The sequence below is a fragment of the Fundulus heteroclitus genome, unplaced genomic scaffold (assembly GCF_011125445.2).
Source record: "Fundulus heteroclitus isolate FHET01 unplaced genomic scaffold, MU-UCD_Fhet_4.1 scaffold_143, whole genome shotgun sequence".
In the NCBI taxonomy this organism is placed as follows: domain Eukaryota; kingdom Metazoa; phylum Chordata; class Actinopteri; order Cyprinodontiformes; family Fundulidae; genus Fundulus; species Fundulus heteroclitus.
In genome coordinates, this window is record NW_023396555.1 from 205,885 (window position 1) to 223,998 (window position 18,114).

Sequence of the window (18,114 nt, forward strand, 5' to 3'; positions counted from 1 at the left end):
TAAAGTCTGGGTTCTGTTGCGGTTCCGCTCAGAGGAACCTTTGACAAGTGAGCACACACAGACCAGCAGCTTCAGCAGAAATACTTTATTAAGACTTTATAAGTTTGAGGTCATTTATAGAAGCGATACATCTTTCTATCCAGAACCGAGATCCAGACACGGAACAACATAAAGTGACGCAGAGTTCAGCTCAGAACCTTTCATGTTCCTCCTCCATGCTGAGCAACAGGACCTTCACGCCAAACTCTGGAGGAACAGCAGGTAGAACCATTTCAGAGGTTCTACCAGGAGGCCGTCTCCGTTCCAGCCCGAGACCCAACAGCGCCAACAGAACCCGTCCACACAGCACCGGCAGTAATGCTGGCTGCGTTTAGAACCTCGGGTCTGTCTGGTCCAGCAGCAGCAGAGAGGACTCCAGGAGTTCCTCAGGAGAATTCTCCGGGTTCGGACCGCAGCGGCCCGTCTTCACATCACCAGAAGCATGCAAAGCAAACACGACACCAACAGAACATTTCTCATCATGCAGCTGGATGGGTCCAGAACCTCCTGCAGAGGAAAGACTGAAGCAGCGTCCCAGCCGGTTCTGATCCATCCGCGGCGTCAGGTGTCAGCTGGACCGGGTCAAACATTTCTGCTGACTCAGCTTTGTTCACAGCAGCAGGTTCTGATAAATCCGGGAAACATTTTGGGTTTAATTGTTTCTCGGACCTCATCCTGCAGTAACATTTATTTTACAGCTTCAATGTGCAACATTTAACTTCGACCTCGAACAGAACCAGCCGGGTCAGAAGGCCCATTGGACCTGGGTCAGCTGCCCTGAGCGCCGCGTCTCGGTGCCGGATCACAGCACCATGGTGGGGATGTGGTGGACCAGCGAGGCGGGGTGAGGCACGGCCGTCAGCTGGGGCGGGTGGGCCGGCGGCGGTGAGTGCACGCCGCCCCCCACCACCACCACGCCGCCCACCTGGGCACCGGCGTCCCCGCTGGGCCGGTGCCGCGCGCTCTTCTGGTGCGCGCGCAGGCCGGCCAGCTGCGAGTAGGCGGACTGGCAGACGTGGCACTTGTAGGGCCGCTCGCCGGTGTGCAGGCGCACGTGGTTCCTCAGCGTGGACGACTGGCTGAAGCGGCGGTTGCAGAAGCGGCACACGAAGGGCTTGTCCAGCGTGTGAATGCGCATGTGCGAGCGCAGGTTGCTGCGGGAGTTGAAGCCGCGGTGGCAGATGACGCAGCGCATGCGTCCTAGGCTGGAGGAGGAGGAGGAGGAGGAAGAGGAGGAGGAGGAGGATGAGGAGGAACCTTCACAGGTGTGGAAGTCATCTGAAAGCAGGAAGGAGGAACATCAGAGAGGAAGGAGGAACATCTGGACCTGGTCCAGCAGCAGAGAACACAGTAAACCCAGACCGGTTCTGGTTCTGGTTCTGGTTGAGAGCAGATTAATGATCTAAGCTGGCCTGGGGCAGAAAACTCATTTTTCTGTGATTAATACCTAACTTTGATCAATGTTAAACAGATAAATTAGCATAAAACAACACACTAGAAAATCCATTCAATATAAGCTAAATGTAATTTAATCTTATACATAAAATTACAAATAAATGCTCTCTGATAAAGTTAATTTATTGACCAGAAAAGATTCACATCAATCCTTCAATGATGGATTGAACCAACACTAGATCAATATTATTTACATTTTTCTGTTTTATTTTGTTTACATTTTTCTACATTTTATTCCAACTGCTTTTATTCTGTTTTTATTTTTCCAATGTTATAATTATGTGAAGAACTGCTGCATTGTCCTTGTACTGAAATGTGTTACAAAAATAAATGTGCCTTACATAGATGGTTGCACACTGTCCAGCAGAATACAATATAGATACATTTTATATATATATATATATATATATATATATATATATATATATATATATATATATATATATATATATATATATATATTCTGGCAGACTGAGAGATATAGACACAAATGTTTATAACAGAATTTTACCGGTAAGGGAATCAGTCTTTTTTTATATATATTACTCTATAATATATACTCTATAAACAACGATCAGGCGCCTCTGATTATTGCTCCACACCCACATCTGATGGCCCCACTGGCCCCACATGCAAAGACGCCACAGCTACTTCCTAATTCTCATCTATTTCCAGATCAATGATCAGCTGCTGAATGATAAAAACGGAGCCAGAATGCTGACGGTTGTGAAATTACCGGGTTTGGTCTTCTTTCCTGTCTCCTCGTCGGCTCCAGGAATCCCAGGGATGCCCAGGAAGGTGTTGTGGGAGTTTCCATACCAGACCAGCAGCTCCTGGTCGGGAGGGATGGTCTACCAACACAAACATCAAATTTAACATCCAGGCAGGAAACTTTATTTCACTTTCTTCTCTTCCATGAAGCTACAATATATTATATAGATATAAAATATCATAATCCTCCATTTAGTTGTTATTTTTGCACTCAGGATCTTTAAAGCATTCAAAGAATTCAAAAATAAAACAAAGTTTAAAAAACAAACTTCATAATTTCCTTTGATTCAACTGACGACATTTGATGCAGTTCCAGACTCTACCCGCAGGGGGCGCCACATGCCCGCAGGATGCGACACACCTGTCGTCCTGCGGCCCGGACCGGAAGACCAGGACCCATCCAGGTGTGATCAGGAGTCCTCCTGAATCTGCGCCTCACCGCTAACATTTACATCATATTTTAAAAGTTTTACCCTAAAAACTTTGTTTTTCTTAAATTATTTTATTTCAATCTCACGGAGATTTCACTTTTCCTTTTATCAAACATTTTTTCTAATTCAATAAAATTAGAAGTACAAAATCTAAGTATAAAAAATTATTTTATGCTTAGATTGTTAAAATCTAAGTATAAAATAATTGACCCATATTTTCTTCATTAGACGGTTTCAATGTATTTTAATTGTAATTTTCTTTTATTCCATTTAATCGTTTTGTTTTTCTTTGTTTAATCCAAAATTCAACAAAAAGAAAAGTCTGGTTTGAATTATTTGAAATAACAATAAATAAATGTAAAAAGAAGAATTAAGACGGGCTGGATTTGTTTAGTTAAAATTTATAGATTACATTTTATGTTCCTGCTGCTTCAAACTGACCGATGAAGTAATTAAAATTATTTGTAGTATTTATAACTTTTTCTAACAATAATTTGATGTATTTTGTGTAACTTACCTGACATGTATATTATTATTATTAATATTAGTAGTAGTAGTAGTAGAAGTAGTAGTAGTAGTATCAAGAAGTATGGCTATTGCCATAAAAATCAGCAAAATAACCAAATCCCTTTGAAATAAAATTAGAAAAAAATTATATATAAAGAAAATCTGAAACGAAAACAAAGTAAAGTTTAAATTTAAAAAGTTGAATATTTACAATCTGCAGGAAAACGAAATTTTTAAAACCCCACAAAGAGAAAAAATTGATTTTATCAAGTTTCTCTAATTATCATCCATCCATTTTCTGACCCGCTTAATCCCTTATGGGGTTGCTGGTGCCAATCTCCATCATTATCTCTAATTATCATTTCTGTAATAATTTGACTTCAAAGGAAACCTGGAGATTATTTAGCGTTTCTAATTAAAATCGTATTTCAACAAAAAAATATATATATATATTATATATATATTATATATATATATATATATAAACACACACAGGGAGCGAGAGGCGGACTGACCTCCACCGCCTTGTAGAAGATGCTGCTGCCGATCTGGACCACCTCCAGGTTCTGCTCCTGCTCGTTCCGGGCACACTTGATGTAGGTCATCCAGCTCCTCTGGTCCTCCTGACTCGCGTCGATGAAGTAGCGCACCGTCCCGTCTTCGTTGAACACCTGAGGGTCACAGAAGGTTCAGGTCGTGTCTGCTGATGAAGCTCTGAGGAGAACCTGATGGATCCTCACAGCTGCTGCTGGTCCCGTAGTGGGCCGCTGCGCTCCAGCAGCAAAATTATTCTTCATTTAATTTTTATCATTTCTGAGCAACAAGCGACACTTTGAGTCTAAAACGGTAGAAAGTTACGGAAATTTTACAGAGAAGCGGCGAGTTAATATGAGGAAAAACTAAATTAATTAATAGAAATGTGTTGTTATTATTACTATTATTATAACTGTTATTACTATAATTATAATTATTATTACTATTATTATTGTTATTCTTCTTCTTATTATTATTAGTTCCTTTCTGTTGAAAAACTAAATCATTTCATAGAGAAATATTCATTTCCTGAATAAATCCCTATGTTCTTATGCATGTATTAGATGAACGAGAACCAGAACCGCCTTGGTTCTGTTCGCTGCTGCTGCGGCAAGAACCGCGGAGGATTCGGTTTAGAACCATTCCCGGGTTTCCGGGGAGGTTCGGTTCCCCCCGGTTCTGAAAGTGGTTCTGAACGCAGCGGGTCGGGCTTTACCTCCCACATCAGGCTGTTGTTCTTGTACAGGTCCACGTGTTCTGGTGACACCAGGCGTCCGGTAAACGGGCCCATCTCGGTTCCGGCCTTGATCCAGGTTTTGGAGAAAATGCCGAGACCTTCTCCTGCAGCACAGAGACACTCACTTATCCAGGGTCAAAAGGTTCTGGAGAACATCGACCAGAACCAACGGGGTCCAAAACGCCTACGAGCGTTTGTTCCGTTAAATTTCACAGGAGCGGAACCAAATGACTGAGATGGGCCGTACCTGGAACCGAGCTCTGGGCGATGATGACCTCACTGGGCAGAACCAGACTGGACAGCTTCTGGACCTCTGGACACAAACAGAACATTTACGTCAGTCTGGCACCAGAACACTTTACAAATCCACTCTGGGTCATCGGTTCTGTTCGGTGAATTTACGCGTGAAGTCCGGACTGCAGCAGCGGGGCTAAATGGGCTTTTGTCGGGTTCAGAACCTTCTGCTACTCGCTGAGAGACAAAGTCCAGAAGTCCGGAACCAAACAGAAGCCGCGGGAAACAACGAGAAAATAAAAATAAATTTCGTCGGCGGAACAAAAGTTCGGCCCAGTTGGACCGTGAGACGGAAACAGAAAGTAAAGATTTAAAACATACTGGGAATTTATCTAAACCTTTAATGAACCCGAACAGAACCGTTTGGGTCTTTAAATGCCCGCGTAGAGAAACCGGAGCAGAACTAATTCTGGAAAATGACCCAGAGAGAAACTGGCGGCAGGAAAAACTGCGCAGGAATTATTTCTAACGAAATTCACCAAAAACACAAACGAAAGAAAAAATAAACCAACTTAAATAAAAATAAATCATTTACTGGACCGAGAGAGAACCTGGAGCCGCCGGGAAAGTTCCGGAGCTGAAAGCTGGACCGAACTTTTATTATTATTAACGAACTTTCGATCCGTTGGAAACGAAATTAAAATAAAACCCATAATTATTCGGGGTTCTGGCCCCAGGTTCGGCTCCAGGTCCAGTTCGTAAAATAAAACTAAATGTTTAGGAAAATCCGCTGAAAACATTCCTGCTAAAATCTCCTCGGAACCGCAGATTTTATCCAGTCCGTTTCAGGTGTTTTCTGTCCCGGACCGGCAGCTGGAACCGAACCCGAGAGGTTCTGACCCGCCGCATGAACCCGACCTGCGCGGGGTTCAGGCCTCAGCGCAGCGGGGCCCGCAAACCGGACCGGAACCGGACCGGAACCGGCCACTTACCTCCGGAGAAGGACTGCGCCAACACCTCGGCCGTGAAGGCGGTCCTGGGGCTCGCGCTCGGCCCGGTGCGCTCCTCGTGCTGCAGGTGATGCTGCGGCGCGTGCGGCGGCTGCTCGCCCAGCACGTGCCGCCAGCGGCCGTACAGGAAGCTGTGCAGGATGTCCGACGTGATGATGTCCGCCAGGGACAGCGGCGGCGGCGGCTGCTGCGGCTTGAAGGCCGGCTTGAGGGCCAGAGAGGAGCCGGCGGGCAGCACGGAGCCCATGGCCGGGAGGTCCGGGGAGGAGGTGCGGGGAGGAGGTGCGGGGAGACGCAGCGGAGCGGGAAGGGGAGCTGAGCAGCGCCTCAGGTTGTGCCTGCAGAAAGAGGTGAAGGAGAGGAGAGGAGCATCCAGGAGCTGAGAAGTCACAGCAGAATGTGTCTGAGAAGTTCAGAGGAGCTGCAGCAACACGGAGCTGAGGGACTGAGGAGGGAGGAGGAGGAGGAGGTCTTTATACCGGAGCTCCGGCATCTCCGAGGAGGAGGAGGAGGAGGAAGAGGAGGAGGTCTGTTATCGCTTCTCTCTCACACTCAATTAGGACTAAAGAGCCGGAGCGGAATAACTGAGCCCAGATCAGCAGAAATGATCCAGAGGCCGCTGCAGTCCGGGGCCACAGAGTCCAGGAGGAGGTCCGTGATGCTCTGGGCCTCCAGGAAGCTGCTGCTGGAGGAAGAAGAAGCTGAAGAAGGTCTCAGATCAAACCTTCAGATCGACGCCTGTCACGTCTGGACACCCCCAGGACCTCCAGGACCTCCAGGACCTCAGCGAGGAGCAGACCTCCATCCAGGAGCGCAGGAATCCGGCCTGAGTGACGGAGCAGAAAACCAGATTAGAGGCCGGATTACAGAGAGGCAGCTGCGGTCTTCATCCTCCTCCTCCTCCTCCTCCTCCTCCTGTCGGTCCCAACACGGTCATTATTCCCTCTGATCTGTATTTATGAGCTTTTAAACATTTATTACCCCCCCCCCCCCCACACACACACACACACACACACACACACACACACACAGACACACACACACCCACACACACACACACAGAGTCGCTTCTTGCTCCGTTGAAATTCATTTTCTCTTTCCAGCCTAAAACAATCAAACTGAGCCTGTTTGGATGATGAATATAAAATGATTCTATAACAGAAATAAACCGGAGCAGAACCGAGCCCGAACGGGCCGGAAGTGCGGCGTTTTAAAGAGAAAAGGACTCAGGCTGATGGGTTTATTACAGCTGCGTGTGTTTGTTTAATTAACCTTTTTTCCATTTCAGATAAAACAAACAATATATAAAAAAAACTATAAACTCATTTGAACGCAATAAATCTCTCCAGTAGCTCCAGCGGTTCGGTTCCGGGTGGTTCTGCAGCCTTCCAGGCGGCTTTTAGCTCCCTTCTCTCGGCCTTACAACCCGGCTCTCCCCCGCCGCACTCTCCGGAGCTCCGTGCGCAACGGATCCGTGCCAGACCGGCCCAAGCTTTGCGCTTTTGTCCCGAGAGACTGGGAGGGAGAGAAAGGGAGAAAATCCGGGAATAAAAGCAGATTTGCAAATGTTTTTTTCAATTGGTCGGCCTCAAAGAAGGCTGGATCCTCCTTTCTTTGGCCTGGAGGAGTTGGGCTGCAGCCCTCCATGCACGCCAAGCCGAGCCTTAATGGAGAGGCGCGTCTGAGCCGCAGAAGGACACGCTTTAATGAGCTTTGCCAACAAAAAAGCGCTCCTGAGTGCGTCCCGGAGTCCAATGAGGAACCACTTTAGTCCCGAAAAGACGACGGGAAGTCAGGAGGCGGAGGGAGCGGCAGGTGACTGGCACGCGTAAAGACAAGAGCACAAGAGGAGGACAGAGGAGGAGGAGGAGGCCGCGCAGAGGAGACGGACAGGAGGTGAAAGGGGAGCAGGGGAGGAGGTGGTGGGAATGAGCCCAAATGGCGCACTAATATTGTTCCGCTAACGTGATTAAGAGGCGCAGCGGCCTCATTAGTATTCATGCGGCGGACAGACGCAGCATGTGCGCCGCTAATAATCCGCCTTTAAAAGCCTTTTAATAACCTGCAGCTCAGTCAGCTGCAGGAATCCGAACCGAACCCGCCTGTCTGGGGCACACGGAGCCGGTTCCGAGAGAACTGGACCCCGCGGTCTTCTGCTCGGAGACGCGTCAGCAGGAGCCGTGAGGCCCAAATATCTCCAAGACAGCAGAACGGTTCTGAAAGTCCAGAAACTCCCGGTTATGGGTTCCACCTGAAGGTTTCAAACATTAAATTATTAGATTTTTTTATTTAAACGTCCTCGGTCCAACAAAGGTTCCGGTTCTAAAAGAACTTCATCAGAAAGGCCCTGAAAGATGTTTCTCCAAAGGTCCTCAGGTCCAAACAGTCCGGCTCTTCCTGACCCGGTCAACTTCGGGACGTTTTCACAGATGTCCCGAAGTCCAAACATGGAGATGATCTTCAGAAGCTGTTCTGGACGGGCTGGGATTCACCAGAGAGTCCGAACCTCTACAATGTTCTGGAACATGGGTTTGGTTTCACAGAACCACACAAACGCACAGATCCGCGGTTTTTTTTTTTTTTCAGAATTTGTCCGGTTCCCTTTGCTGTCCAACAGCAATCTGGACTTTCCGGAACCGCTTCCACTGCACCAGACAAGTTTGGTTCATAAAACCGTAAAATGTTCTGCTAGTCCAGCTCATTTCTCTCCTTTCTCTTGGTTCCGTTGGGTCCATTTTATCTGTCAGGAAACAACTGGTGGAAGAAATTCTTTCCAGGAAAAGCTCCTAAATACCGGAAGTAGAAATGGGTCGGAACCGTTTCCACTGAATGAGCTGATGACGCAGAAGCCAATTAATCAATTAACTAATTAACCAATCAGTCGGCTGATCTGGTGACGAGTCTTTCTGGTTTGGACGGGTCCATTTACACTGGGACCATTCCAGCGAACCGGCCTGGTTCTGTCTTACACCAAGGAGAAGAGTTGGACCTGCTGTTCTGTTTGGGTCCGTGTTTCCTTCAGAACCTAGAAAAGAAGTGGACCCCGGAGGAATCTGAACCGGCCCGTTCTGTGTTCTGGTCCAGATGGTTTTGTTACAGTTTCAGATTATTGATAAAACAAAAAAAACTCCAAACAAAAGAAAATGGTTTTGTTGGAGAATTCTTTATTCCAGAAAACTGCTGCCGGTCCGATGGAGGCGTCACAGAACCTCTGGGTCAGAACCCGCAGGCTGGTTCTGTGCAGCTTCAGCAGGGATCCTGGAACCAGCAGAGCCGTTTATTAATGAGACCCATTTCTGAGGCGAGGCTGATTGAGGCCGGCAGACAGTTTACGGCCCCCACTGGGCTCCTGCCGGTCCCTGAGCTTCATTTGGACCCGGTCCAGAACCCCATCATCACTTTAATGTTTAATCAGGTCTCCAGTTCATCTGTACTTACCGAGCTCCTTCCGGTACTTTATGACCGCCATCCCTCCCCTCGGCACCGCAGCGAGCACTCACAGCCGAGCTGCCATCTTTGTGTGGACCTTCTAAATGCATTAAAGGGAACCGGGCCCCTGGGCTCGGCCAGAACTCTAAGAGCAGCCGCCAAACCACAAACAGACCAGAGCTGGTTCTAAACATTTATCGGACCCAAGACAAACAAAACCCGGTTCCACGAAGATCTTCCAGCCACATCAGCCGCGTTTTCCTCAAAGAAACCCAGCAGAACCAGAACCACAGAGACCCTTCACGGCCCGACCCGGGGAGCATTCACAACCCAATAAAAACTTTAGTTATTAAAATATCAGGAAATGAAAGGAAAAAAAATGTTGGGTTGTTGGGAGCAGTGACGGTTCTGCTGAATCAGAACTTTGCTCATAATTCTCCAAATGTTCTGTTTAAAGGATCCAAACATTTCCCATCAGTCCAAAAAAACTCGCCTGTTCTTAAAGTTTTCCAAACATAAAATCTGCTTCAGTATTTCTGGTTCTACATCCAGAACTTCCAGAACCTTCCGCCCTCAGACTCGCTGAAGGTCAGAACCTGTCAGCACTTCCTCACCAACGTCTCCTGACCTGCTGCGGTTCCTGAACCACTGACCAATCAGCAAACACCCTTCTGTCCGACAGATTTCCGTCTCCTGGGAAGGTTTTCCTAGCCTCGTGAGACCATCCTGATCTCGCGAGGTTTCAAGGTTTCACTCGCAGATCAGTCTGGATACCCTCCGTTGAAGAAAATTTGGAGCCGTTCACCAAACGAACGTCCAATCAGCGTTGGCTTTGAGGCAGGTTGAGGTGTGACGCAACGGGAAGCGCGTCAGTTCAGTCTAAAGAACATGGCGGCTTCAGCCGATGAAACTAGCGTTAGCGTGGCTATCGAGCAAGTTTTATCGGAATTACAGAGTATTTCTCTGCTGAGCTAACGAGCCTTTACCTGCAGCAGCAAGAGAAGCTTGGCTTGTGGTTGTGTTTTCGTCGTCGCTCGTAACAGAGCGACGACGAATCTGATTGGTTTATTTGGCCCGTCTATCACCAACATAGGCCAATCAGCTGACCAGTATTTTCGCCCCTTCCCAAAATTACTTCAACGGAAGGTTTCCAGATGGATATGCGGAGCAAATCTATCTGGCGGAGTCAGGTAAAGGTTTTCCTTCCACACAACTTTCCAAAGACGTCCGTCTCAGCTCTGCTCATCATCAACAACCAGAATTCCTCCCATGTTCTCCTTCCACGCTTCATGTTCATCAGAGACCCTGACCTCCACCCCCCCCCTCCTTCCGGTGCTCCTCTTTCTTCCACGGCTAAAGTGACGAGGTCTGCCTCCTGATGGCCGGGCCTCCTGCGAGCTGCCGTCTGGATCCCAGGAGGTGGGGTGCGTGTGATTACAGGAACGTATTAACGCCGGATGACATCACGCTGTTAGCCGGACCATCTGCCCGCGCTCAGGGAGCATCAATAAATCATCGCTGCCACTGTTCCCGTCAGACGAGGAGCTGCTGTGATGGCAGCAGTGGCGGTTCTAGACCAAATTTACCAGGGGGGCCAAGGTGGGGCCAGTGTTTTTTCACAGGGGCACTGAACAAATAATAATAATAATAATAATAAAATGGCAATATTTAACTGTGTAATAATATTATGTGAGCCACTCGTGGCTCTGGAACTGCAGTTTTCAGACCCCTGATCTAGCAGTTGAAAACTTTGCCCCAAGCTCAATATGGCTAAAGCTAAATGTGAAATATCTTAAGTTTTAAATAATTTTTAAGTAGAGTAACACTGTATAGGTAAATAATAATAATAATAATAATAATATTGGACAAAGTGACCAATCAGTTATGGTTTCTTTGCCATTGCAAATAATTATGAGAAGTGTATTTAATATCATGTCTTTACTACAGGGGCCATAACAGGGGCCAGGACCATTTCTACAGGGGCATGGGCCCCTGTTGGCCCCTGTCTAGAACCGCCCCTGGATGGCAGCTCAGACGACCCCGCATACGGTCCGTCTCTTCCTGAACTTTGGGCAGAACAGGAGAACCTTTGGACTGTGGACCGGTTCTGACCCTAAAGTAAGCAATTTGATCGGAGCTAAACATGAATTTTCTACATTATAAAAATAAATCTGACAGAAATAAGAAGTGCAGCAGAAAACCTTACGATGCCGGATCTTCTCACCAGACCCGATCAGTCGATAAATGTGACATCACTTCTAATTTAGACAACAAGTTTGTGAAAAAAAGCTCCTTTATGGTGTAGAGATGCGCTGATCCGATACCTGCATCGTATATCGGATGAATGAAGCCGATCCAGCATTCCCATCCAGTAATTTTTTTTGTAAAGATCATTCACAGCGATCCACTCACTTCACTTCCATGTTTGCAACGCCGGTTACGTCATTAGGCCGAGCGCACACAGCAGCTAGCGGTGAGAACCAGAACCGGACCGAGCCACGTCTGCCATCTGTTGCTGACGTGGTACCAGATCTGAAATTAAATAAATTGGAGCATCTCTGCTATGATACTGCAGGGTAAGTCCTGGACCTCGAACTCTGGTGGGTCCTATGGTTCTGGACTGGGTTCTTTTCTATCATCGAGCTCCTGGTACACCTTCTGAAAGGTGCTCCGTTATGCAGACGACACCGAGCTCTACTTTTCACCCTCCTGAAATTCAACCATGAGAAAAAACCAAACCGTTCCTTGCTGGTTCTGAACCCATTTTAGCGGAACAGTAAGAACTCTCCCTCCATCTCCATCCCTGCCAACCCTAAGTGCTGTTCTGGCATCGGTTATTCAACCCTCTCCTCGTTCTCCCTCAGGAACACCTTTACTCCCAAATGTTGCATCCATTTCAGAATTGCTCTCCATCAACTGATCCCTCACCTCTGGACTCTCTTCCACTTTTACAGTCCAATCTAAAACTTTTCCTAGTTTTTGTTCTGGATCCAGCTCTCTACGTGTACTTCTGGCATTTTAGAACCTCTTTTTCCTTTGTTGATGATCCCAGGAGATTCAGACTGTTAATATATTAAAAAAACAAGGCGAGTTCATTTGAACAGGAGGGGTTCTAGCAGCGGTTCTTTAGGAGAACAAGGGAACAGAACTTAAAAAGGAGACTTGGCCATGGAGCAGAAAGGTTTAAATAAAACTGACTTTAAAAGGTCATCTGGTGTTAATGATCTCCAGTCGCTTCTGAACTTCTAACCGGATCTCTGCTGTCACCGTGTCTCAGGACTCATTATGCGACTCATAACGGCATAAATTATTATTTAAGAAGGTTCCGATCAGATTAATGGAATTATTGAAACCTTAGGTATTAAAATCACCCGTGAACGCATCTTTGATAAACGTAAGCAGCTGCTCTCAGGGAGAAGATGGCCCCGGTTAATCAAGGTCGACGCTTGTGTATCTTCAGTGTGAGAAAAAAACTGCAGGAACTTGATGGAATCGCGTTTCCTTTTATTCAGTAAGTGGAGGATCAGTCATCCTTATTCCTCCCAACACGCTGAACTGAAATGAAACGAGTTTAAACGGCGGTCCCTGCTCCCTGAACACGGGTTTAGGAGCTCGGCTCCACACTGCAAAAAGGGAACTAAAAGCAAGTAAAATTTTCTTGAAATTGGTGCATTTTTCCTTGTTTTGAGCAGCTAGATAAGACTATTTGCCAATGGAATTAGTATTTTTACCCCTAAAATAAGATAATTAGGAATTCTGCTCTTGAAATAAGATGATGGCGATGAATTGTTCCTATTTTAAGTGCAAAAATCTTATTCCATTGGCAAATAGTGTTATTTACCTGCTCAAATCAAGGAAAAATACACAAATTTCAAGAAAATCTTACTTGCTTTTAGTTCCCTTTTTGCAGTGCAGGAGCTGCATCGGCATCTTTGTGCTCGGTTATTGGTCCGAGGTGCTTCTGGTCATCCGGTGTCCGATGTTCTGTCTTTGCAGATTTGTTCTGGTCTCAGGGACGAGCCACAGCTTTGCTTTCAAACCCGACAGGTAAAAAGTCCCGGGTCAGCGTTAGAAATCTGACCTTTTAGTGAAGAACACAATCAGTTATAATAAATGATTATTCATGTGTCAGTTCTAAATCCAAACTATATGTTGATATTAATTTCCGGTGCAATTGCCCGGCTGTCGGACTGGGCAACAATGTTCCATTTACCAGAACGCTGTGATTTGTTCTGTTTTTAGGCTTCTCTTTTGTTCTCCCAGGTTTTTATCATCCAGAAACAAGGACACAGTCAGAAAGAAGGAGCCGGTTTATTAGCCCTCATATTAATCATCATCTGCCACAACAGTCCTGTGGCTCGGGTTCAGACGTAACTATCTGTCAATAGAATCTAATAGAAAAATCTGCAGGTTACAGTTAGGACGTCTGTCCATTAGAAAAAGAACAGAAACCATGAAACCAAAAGCTCCCTCAGAAGTAAATCTCTGGACCAGGAAGCCTTACAACGAAGCGGACAGGTGACCTCATGCCCGGTTCTGACCGAGCCGTCACAACGAGCCCGGGACCAGAACCGGACATCGGGCAAAGGTCCCCTCCAGCAGTTTTAATAATTCTGTGGGGCGTGAAACCCCGTGAACGCGGCAGCGGCGGCGCTCCCTGCCCCTGAGCCGGCCCGGTCCGGCCGCAGGCGGGCTGAGGCCCGGTCCGGTCCAGGCTGAGGCCCGGTCCGGTCCAGGCTGAGGCCCGGCCCGGTCCAGGCTGAGGCCCGGTCCGGTCCAGGCTGAGGCCCGGCCCGCTTTGTAACGCGGCGGCGCTCAGCTCGGCAGGGAGAGCAGATGGAGGCAGTTTACCTAGCAGTCTTGAGAAAACAACACACACTCAAACGTGCAGATCGGTTAAACAACATGTGAATTAACAGTAGAACAGGACAAAAAATACACTTTAACTGGAGAGCACCCGCCAGAGTGGAAATTTACACAAAGTATCGCATTGACAAACTGAATATTTCTACGATTTAAATAGACCCCTGAAGAGGAGAACTCATTATTATTGTCTTTATCATCGTCACACATACAGAAAAGCAGAACCACTGACTCAATTTCAACTCAAGAACAGCCAGATCTCCTGAAACAAGACAAACCTCTCTGTGGTCCGCCGCGGTTCGGCTAACGGCGCCGCCACCGCCGGCGGCTGCAGCTACGCCTCCATCGACACGCAGGACAAGCGGCCGATCGGAAATAAGACGATCAAACGACAGCGGGAAGCAGAAACACGACGCGTGGCTAACGAATCTGAAATACTGCAACCAAGGTGGAATCCGACGTCTAGAGACAAAAAGATAAAACCGAAAACTTCGGGACTTCAAAAAAAAAAAAAAAAATTACATGAACAAGTCTTCAAATATTTTTTTTTTTACCAAATCCGCATCAAATAAGCTCAACAGTAAATTAGCTGACGTTAGATAAGAAAAGCCAAAAACTTATTTACATTTGTGCAAGTACATGAAAAAAACAGAACAACGGCTTGTATGAGGAACATTAGCCCGGCTAAAACCGGATCAGCGCCGCTTTGACCGGCTTCAGCTAACGACTTCTAGCGTCTCCAGCTCAGGTGTTCTGCGCTCAGGTGAAGCTTATCGAGCGGATCGGACAGCTAGCTATCAAAACAGATAATTTTACGTTAAATATTTAACTGTTTACAGACGTCTCTTTGGAGCCATTTTATCGCCGGCTGTTTCACTTTCTTTCTTGCAGTGTTTTAAAAATCCTGAATACCTTCTTGGTTCCCAATTCACAACATCGCCAGATTTTAAGATGTTTTCCTTTGTGCTACAGATATTCAGACGTTAATAAAACCGAGTCCCTAATGCTAACTACGAGGTTGAAAGATACAGGACCGGATTTTACCGTTTGTTGGAAGATTTAAACTAATAAAGTTGGAGACGAGCAAACTGATGGAAATGTTGTCGTAGCTTAGCGCGAGGCTACGCTATGCTACGCTAGCTAGTTTCAGATTGCTCATTATTTAACCTTTTCGTAATGCTAATAGACCGTTATGTAAGTTTGCAAGGTAAAAAAAGAACCTTACTGAAAACGGCTAACTCTGCTGTCGGCAGTTCTCACATTATTATTTTAATTTTAAACTCACATCTGTGTTTTGTAAAGTCGGACGTCGGTTTACCGTCGTTTTTTTTGGTATTTTGATTGTAGTTTTTGCGATGTGTTGTAGACCTTTACGAACCTTTATGCTGCGAGCTGAAGACGACGCGCTAACATGAAAATTTGCACATTTAAGACGATCATGAGAAGCTTCAACTACCGAACGACTCGCTGTTCCAGTTGGGGATTTTGTTAAAGTAGATTAAAGATCTACAAGGAAAGCTCAGCTGTGGTCAGGTAGGAAATCTATTTAACTGATATTAAAAATATAAACAGGCTCGCTGAAGTTCTGGACCTTAATATTCACATTATTTCTTTGTGGAAAATGTAGCTGAAGGGTTTAACTTAAATGATTTATTTAGCAATTCTTAGTACATCTGTTAAAATGTTATTTATGGAGAAAAGTCTAATGAAATGTTAGATTAGTTATCGTTTGGTGCCAATTTGGTGGTTTTGGGGCAATAAAAGAGAGATTAATATGCTGTTAATTCTGTCTAATTAATGCATGTGAGGCTAGTTTTACTCAGGTTGGTTATTCAGGTGAAACAGGCGGTTGTTAGAACCGAATATCAGTAAATTTAATGAGCAACAGCTGTTTTATGACGTCGGCTCTTTTAAAGGTCCATCAGGGCGAACCGGCGTTGACAACATTAGCGCATTAAAATGGTAACTGTCAGGGCTAACCTGATCGTTGTTGGTCGGCGTGCAGCCAACCCACCGATTCACGGACCAGACGCCTGGATCCAGCAGAGACACGTCGGACCCGCTGAGCCTTTCCGGCGCCGGCTACATTCAGCTAAAAACATTAATCCGGCGACGCCCCCGAGCCGAGGTGACACTTCAGCGTTCACCTCCACGCAGACAGACGGTCCGAACGCAAACCAGGAGAGACGGCGGGCAGAACCGCGGCGGCTCGGTTCTGCCAGGATTCGAGCGACTGACCACAGAGAGATCTGGCTTTAGACAACGCAATATAAATCGCCATTTTTTTCATCGTTACATAATAAAACCTAGAGAGATCGCTATCGATAAACAGGAATAAGAATCATCATCAAACCAAAGAAAACAACAATCGTGTCATTGCACCTCCAAGATGGCGACTAAACAGGTAAAATTAGAGGGAGTATAAACAGACCCAGCGAGCATCAATTTAGTACAAAATACAGTTTCATCTCCGACGGTAAAACATCACATTTCCATCCAACGCTATTAAAATATTTCTATGCCAAAATAAAAAAAATATAACTGAGAGTGAACACACAATCTGACGCATGCTTTAAAACATTATCATAAACAAAATAATATATCTGATTTTCTTACTCAAGACTGCTAAGTCTTTTACCGTTTATCAGAAAAATAAAACTAGACAAAATATAGATTATACTGGGTTTGTTTTTGTTCAAAGCCACACTGATAGATCTTTTAAGTTCAAGTTTGATAAAAAAGAAAAAACAGGTCTATGCTGTGGAGACCAGAGGCTAGTCCCAAAAAATCTGCCCGACAAAATATCAACTCTGTAAGGTTAAAAAAAAAACAGAAAGAAAAGAGTTTGTGATTTTTCAGTTAATCCTTAGTTTTCTCTACAAAAAGGAAGAAAGAAGCGGCAGAGCGTTGCTTGGAAACCACGTTTTGGTTGCTGTCAACGAGCGTCCGAGGCCGGGAGCCGCCGTCCAGGAGCCTCTAGTGGTCCTGAGGAGAACACAGAGTGGGGTCAGGGGTCAGCGGGTCGGGCCGCGAGGCGACAGGTGAGCGTGGAGCTCCCCGCCTTACCTGTATCTGGGCGGGGTTCCACAGGTAGGGCTGCTGTCTGTAGTATTCTGCTAACACTGCAGTGTAGTCTGGCACCGAGCTCTGCTGAGACGACTGACCTGCGGCACAAAACAACCGTCACCGCCTGCTCATCCGGGCCGACGCCTGGGGGCCCGCGGGCCCCGGACCCCTTCCTGGTGGGTCGGAGGACCTGTGGAAAGCAACCTGTGGACGGCCGGCACGCTGAGCGCTGCAGAACTTCACTAGCAGGGCTTAAACCAGGGGTGTCAAACATACGGCCCGCGGGCCGGATCCGGCCCGCCGAACAATTTAGTCCGGCCCTGTGGCTAAATGCATTATCATTATAAAAAAAAAAATATATATATATATATATATATATATATATATATATATATATTTTTTTTTTTTTTTTTTTTTTCCCAGTGTCCTGTCTGGCAATGTGGCAATAAGATGCCACAAAGAGCTCATCAGATTTGACTTTCACAAGTGGACAAGATAAAAGGAAGAGAATGATAAAACAATTATTAAAAAAAACATGTACTTTGTTTAATTTAAAATATGCAGTTCCTATATTGTCCATGAGGGGCGCTGTGTTTTAATTAGCAGATTAAGCTTCAGGTGTGGAAAAATTCTAATCATTTCTTCATTTTTATCTGTTTGATGTATTTTGTCATGCAGGACAGTGTTTTTAAGTTCCAAAAAATGTGAATAAATGTTTTTCAACATTGTATAATCACTGTGATCAGTTCTTATGCATAATGCACAAGTAAATGTTTAACTGAGTAAAAGTATTGTTGAAATTGCACATACTTTTCTAAAAAACGCTGAGGTTATTCATAATATATTCTGTAAAAGTGAAATTAACTTAATATAAAAATCAACAAGTCCACATTTATTAGTTCTATTTAATCTTGCAATGAGTTTACTCGTGTGGCCCTCTTGAGATCAGATTAAGCTGAATGCGGCCCCTAAACCAAAATGAGTTTGACACCCCTGGCATAAACTCTGGCTTCTACCTGGACCTTCACGGCTCCTTTCA

The 18,114-nt window shown here is 45.8% G+C and overlaps 2 protein-coding genes across 7 annotated transcripts in view; both read right to left on the minus strand.

Annotated features, from left to right (window-relative positions):
- Window positions 1–70: 70 nt before the first annotated feature.
- On the minus strand, window positions 71–6,658 carry prdm12b (PR domain containing 12b). 2 transcript variants are annotated; one of them, XM_036129159.1, is made up of 7 exons: window positions 6,442–6,658; window positions 5,700–6,055; window positions 4,721–4,786; window positions 4,453–4,577; window positions 3,719–3,874; window positions 2,231–2,345; window positions 71–1,317 (listed from the first exon to the last, which is right to left on the minus strand). In XM_036129159.1, the coding sequence occupies exons 2-7, from the start codon at window positions 5,962–5,964 to the stop codon at window positions 842–844; spliced, it is 1,203 nt and encodes a 400-aa protein (XP_035985052.1). In that variant the 5' UTR covers window positions 5,965–6,055; window positions 6,442–6,658; the 3' UTR covers window positions 71–841. The 2 variants fall into 2 exon arrangements, with proteins under 2 accessions (XP_035985052.1, XP_035985051.1); XM_036129158.1 differs by lacking the exon at window positions 6,442–6,658 and adding an exon at window positions 6,197–6,425.
- Window positions 6,659–13,438: 6,780 nt separating this feature from the next.
- LOC105932397 (far upstream element-binding protein 3) overlaps window positions 13,439–18,114 on the minus strand; it is a 36,004-nt gene continuing 31,328 nt past the window's right edge. For all 5 annotated transcript variants that reach the window (XM_036129178.1, XM_036129180.1, XM_036129176.1 and 2 more), the window contains 2 exons: window positions 17,076–17,173; window positions 13,439–16,994 (listed from right to left, as the gene is read on the minus strand). In XM_036129178.1, coding sequence (XP_035985071.1) covers window positions 16,986–16,994; window positions 17,076–17,173 — 107 coding nt within the window. In that variant the 3' untranslated portion in view covers window positions 13,439–16,985. The remainder of the gene's footprint in view (window positions 16,995–17,075; window positions 17,174–18,114) is intronic.

Bases quoted from the DNA above. Each gene is read 5' to 3' on its own strand.
- prdm12b (XM_036129158.1), bottom strand. The intron at 3,875-4,452 runs GTAAAGCCCGAC...TGTGACCCTCAG, and splicing joins ACAACAGCCTGATGTGGGAG to GTGTTCAACGAAGACGGGAC. The intron at 1,318-2,230 runs GTAATTTCACAA...TCCTGCTTTCAG, and splicing joins AGGAAAGAAGACCAAACCCG to ATGACTTCCACACCTGTGAA.